Source organism: Cucurbitaria berberidis (assembly GCF_010015615.1).
Source record: "Cucurbitaria berberidis CBS 394.84 unplaced genomic scaffold K460scaffold_12, whole genome shotgun sequence".
Classification (NCBI taxonomy): Eukaryota; Fungi; Ascomycota; class Dothideomycetes; order Pleosporales; family Cucurbitariaceae; genus Cucurbitaria; species Cucurbitaria berberidis.
Genome location: NW_024468946.1, coordinates 6,798 through 11,833, shown reverse-complemented (window position 1 = coordinate 11,833; position 5,036 = coordinate 6,798). Strand labels below are relative to the sequence as shown.

The 5,036-nt window shown below is 36.3% G+C and overlaps 1 protein-coding gene across 1 annotated transcript; it reads left to right on the top strand.

The window, feature by feature from the left end:
• Positions 1-4,313: 4,313 nt before the first annotated feature.
• On the top strand, positions 4,314-4,707 carry K460DRAFT_425373 (uncharacterized protein; the record flags this gene model as incomplete). The annotated part of the gene is given in 2 exon segments (XM_040938228.1): positions 4,314-4,424; positions 4,443-4,707. Coding segments are annotated over 2 exon segments (222 nt in total), but the record flags the coding sequence as incomplete, so codon positions are not given.
• Positions 4,708-5,036: the final 329 nt, after the last annotated feature.

Sequence of the window (5,036 nt, the reverse complement as noted above, 5' to 3'; positions counted from 1 at the left end):
CTAAGGCCTATATTACAAAGCGACGCCCTAGCGCTGCACCTGTTCTTGCAGTTAACACCTAAAGTCCTGTTTGTTTTTACAAATAGGCACTATTTGGGGTTTGTAAATAGCTAGCTTTGCTAACTATCTATTAAATCTCTAGGGATACTTCTGCTAAATATCCGCGCTTGCGTGCATAATAAGGCAATTATAGGTCTTCTCCTCCTAAGGTGCGTATAGTGCAGGTCTTTTTTAGCAGCAACGCTAGTAATGCCCTGTCTTGGACTGCACCTTAGGGAACTTAGTAAGGGTAACTAAATTAGTTGCTTGCAGCGTTAGTGCCCTGTGTACTTTTGTAGTAAGCAGCTAGCGCTACTTTGTGCAGCTACCTGCTTAGTACTTTCTACTTCTTCTAGGGGGTTTATGCCTGCGTGCCTTGTGCGCCTAGGTATAGGATCGTTACCTAGTTAATTCTGCTAGTAGTTATATGCTTGTCTCAAAGATTAAGCTATACATATCTAAGTATAAGTAATTATACCGTAAAACTGCGAATAGCTTATTAAATTAGTTATCGTTTATTTAATAGTACTTTACTACTTAGATAACTGTAGTAATTCTAGAGCTAATACATGCTAAAAACCCCAACTTTAGGAGGGGTGTATTTATTAGATAAAAAACTAACGCCCTTTAGGGCTTCTTAGTAATTTATAATAACTTTATAGATTACATAGCCTTGCGCTAGCAACAGTTTATTTAAATTTCTACCCTATTAACTTTTAATAGTAAGGTATTAGCTTACTATAGTTTTAACGGGTAACGGGGAATTAGAGTTTAATTCTAGAAAGGGAGCCTAAGAAACAGCTACTATATCTAAGGAAGGCAGTAGGCGCGCAAATTACCTAATCCTAACATAGAGAAGTAGTAATAATAAATACTAATACAGGGCTCTTTTAGGTTTTGTAATTAGAATAAGTACAATTTAAACTTCTTAACAAGGAATAATTAGAGGGCAAGTCTAGTGCTAGCAGCTGCGGTAATTCTAGCTCCAATAGCGTATATTAAAGTTGTTGCAGTTAAAAAGCTTGTAGTTAAAACTTGGGTCTAGCTAGCAGGTCTGCTTTACTGCGTGTACTTGTCTAGCTAGGCCTTCCTTCTAAAGAACTTTATGCCTTTTACTAAGCATATTAGGGACTAGGACTTTTACTTTAAAAAAATTAGAGTATTTAAAGCAGGCCTTTGCTCAAATACGTTAGCATAGAATAATAGAATAGGACGTGCAGTTCTATTTTGTTAGTTTCTAGGACTGCTGTAATAATTAATAGGGACAGTCAGGGGCATTAGTATTTAATTATTAGAAGTAAAATTCTTAAATTTATTAAAGACTAACTACTGCAAAAGCATTTACTAAGAATGTTTTTATTAATTAGTAAACAAAAGTTAGGGGATTAAAGATAATTAGATACTGTCGTAGTCTTAATTATAAACTATGCTAACTAGGGATTAGGCAATATTCTTTTTTTTAACTCGCTTAGCACCTTACGAGAAATTAAAGTTTTTAAGTTCTAGGGGGAGTATAGTCGCAAGGCTAAAACTTAAAGAAATTAACAGAAGGGCACTACTAGGCGTAGAGCCTGCGGCTTAATTTAACTCAATATAGGGAAACTTACTAGGTCTAGATAAAATAAGGATTAATAGATTAAGAGCTCTTTCTTAATTTTTTAGGTAGTAGTGCATAGCCGTTCTTAGTTAGTAGAGTAATTTGTCTGCTTAATTGCGATAACAAACAAGACTTTAACCTGCTAAATAGCTAGGCTAGCTTTAGCTAGTTGCTGGCTTCTTAGAAGGACTATTAGCTTAAGCTAATAGAAGTTTAAGGCAATAACAGGTCTGTAATACCCTTAGATATTCTAGGCCGCACGCGCGCTACACTAATAGAGCTAACAAGTTTTTTACTTTAGCTAAAAGGTCTGGGTAATCTTGTTAAACTCTATTGTGCTAGGGATAGAGCATTGCAATTATTGCTCTTTAACAAGGAATGCCTAGTAAGCGCGTGTTATTAGCATGCGTTAATTACGTCCCTGTTCTTTGTATATACTACTTATTGCTACTACTAATTAAATAGCTTAGTAAGGCCTTTAGACTAGCTTAGGGAGGTTAGCAACAACTACCCTAAGCTAGAAAGTTTGTTAAACTTAGTTATTTAGAGGAAGTAAAAGTTGTAACAAGGTTTCTGTAAGTAAACCTGCAGAAGAATTATTACTAATTTTTAGAGGGACTTTAGTCCCTGTCTAAACTCTTGTCTTTTGCGTACTATTTGTTTCCTTAGCAGGCTCTGCCTGCTAATAGGATACTATAAAAACTCTTTGTAATTGCAATTAGCGTTAGAAAATATATAATAATTACAACTTTTAACAACAGATTTCTTAGTTCTAGCATTGATGAAGAACGCAGCAAAATGCGAAAAGTAGTATAAATTGCAGAATTTAGTAAATTATTAAATCTTTAAACGCACATTGCGCCCCTTAGTATTTTATAGGGCATGCCTATTTGAGCATTATTTGTACCTTTAAGCTCTGCTTAGTGTTAGGTGTTTGTCCCTGTTTTATGCGCAGGACTTGCCTTAAAGTAATTAGCAGCTAGTGTACTTACTTTAGAGCGCAGCATATTTTGCGTCCCTTAGCCTAAACGCTTGCGTCTACAAAGCCTATACTTTTACTCTTAACTTTAGATTAGGTAGGGATACCTGCTAAACTTAAGCATATTAATAAGCAGAGGAAAAGAAACTAATAGGGATTGCCCTAGTAACAGCAAGTGAAGCGGCATTAGCTTAAATTTAAAATCTAGCTCTTTTAGAGTCCAAGTTGTAATTTGCAGAGGGCGCTTTAGCGTTAGTAGCAGTTTAAGTTCTTTAGAACAGGACGTTATAGAGGGTAAGAATCCCGTACGTAGTCGCTAACCTTTACCGTATAAAGCCTCTTTAACAAGTTAAGTTGTTTGGGAATGCAGCTCTAAATAGGAGGTAAATTTCTTCTAAAGCTAAATACTAGCTAGAGACTAATAGCGCACAAGTAGAGTAATTAAAAGATAAAAAGCACTTTAGAAAGAGAGTTAAATAGCACGTAAAATTATTAAAAGGGAAGCGCTTGCAGCTAGACTTGCCTATAGTTACTTATCTAGGCTTTTGCCTAGTGCACTCTTCTGCAGGCAGGCTAGTATTAGTCTAGGCAGTTAGATAAAGGCCTCTGTTACGTACCTCCTTTTAGAGAGGCCTTATAGGGGAGGCAATATGCAACTAGCCTAGACTAAGGTCTGCGTATCTGCTAGGATGCTAGCATAATAGCTATAAGCAGCCTGTCTTAAAACACGGACTAAGGAGTCTAACATCTATGCAAGTATTTGAGTGTTAAGCCCAAACGCGTAATAAAAGTAAACAGAGGTGGAATCCCTTTTAGGGTGCACTATTAACTAATCCTAATGTTTTCAGATAGATTTAAGTAAGAGTATAGCTATTAGGACCTAAAAGATAGTAAACTATGCTTAAATAGGGTAAAGCTAGAGGAAACTCTAGTAGAGGCTTGCAGCAGTTCTAACGTGCAAATTAATTGTTAAATTTAGGCATAGGGGCGAAAGACTAATTAAACTATCTAGTAGCTAGTTCCTACTAAAGTTTCCCTTAGGATAGCAGTAACGTATTTAGTTTTATAAGGTAAAGCAAATAATTAGAGGCCTAGGGGTTAAAACAACCTTTACCTATTCTCAAACTTTAAATATATAAGAAGTCCTTATTACTTAATTAAACGTAGACACTTAAATGTACTATTACTAGTAGGCTATTTTTAGTAAGTAGAACTAGCAATGCGGGATAAACTAAACGCAGGGTTAAGGTACTAGAATACACGCTTATTAGACACTACAAAAGGTGTTAGTTTATCTAGACAGCAGGACAGTAGCTATAGAAGTTAGAATCTGCTAAGGAGTGTGTAACAACTTACCTGCTAAATAAACTAGCCCTAAAAATAGATAGCGCTTAAGCGTGTTACCTATACCCCGCTGCTAGGGCAAGATTTAAGCCCTAGCAAGTAGGCAGGCGTAGAGGCTTGTAACGAAGCCTTAGGAGTAACTTTAGGTTAAACAGCCTCTAGTGCAGATCTTAGTAGTAGTAGCAAATACTTAAATAAGAACTTTAAGGACTAAAGTAGGGAAAGGTTCTGTATAAACAGTAGTTAGACACAGGTTAGTTAATCCTAAGAGATAGGGTAATTCTGTTTTAATGTTAGCGCTTGCGCCGCGCCCTTAAAAGGGAAGCTAGTTAATATTCTAGCACCTAGATATAAATTCTCTGCAGCAACGCAACTAAGAGCAGAGACCTTAGCAGGAGCCCTAAGAAGAGTTCTCTTTTCTTCTTAATAGTTTGTTACCCTAAAATTAGTTTGTCTAGAGCTAAAGTTTAATAGCTAGAAGAGCGCTGCACTTTTGCAGCGTTTAGTGCGCTCCCAACAAGCCTTAAAAATCTGCTTAAAGAAATAGTTTTTATGCTAGGTTGTACTTATAACTGCAGTAGGTCTCTAAAGTAAAAAGCCTCTAGTTAATAGAACAATGTAGATAAGGGAAGTTAGCAAAATAGATCTGTAACTTTAGGAAAAGAATTAGCTCTAAGAGTTAGGCACGTTGGGCTTTAGGAAGAAGCTTCTAGCGCAGAAGGGCACTAGCTGCAAGGTAGGCGCCTTTTAGCGCTAGAGTACAAGTACTCTTAGCAGGCTTCGGCTGTCTAGCGTGCGTTTAACAACTAACTTAGAACTAGTATAAATAAAGAGAATCTAACTGTCTAATTAAAACATAGCATTGCAATAGCTAGAAAGTAGTGTTAACACAATGTAATTTCTGCCTAGTACTCTAAATGTTAAAGCGAAGAGATTCGACTAAGCGCAGGTAAACAGCAGAAGTAACTATAACTCTCTTAAAGTAGCTAAATGCCTTGTTATCTAATTAGTAACGCGCATAAATAGATTAACAAGATTCCTACTATCCCTATCTACTATCTAGCAAAACTACAGCTA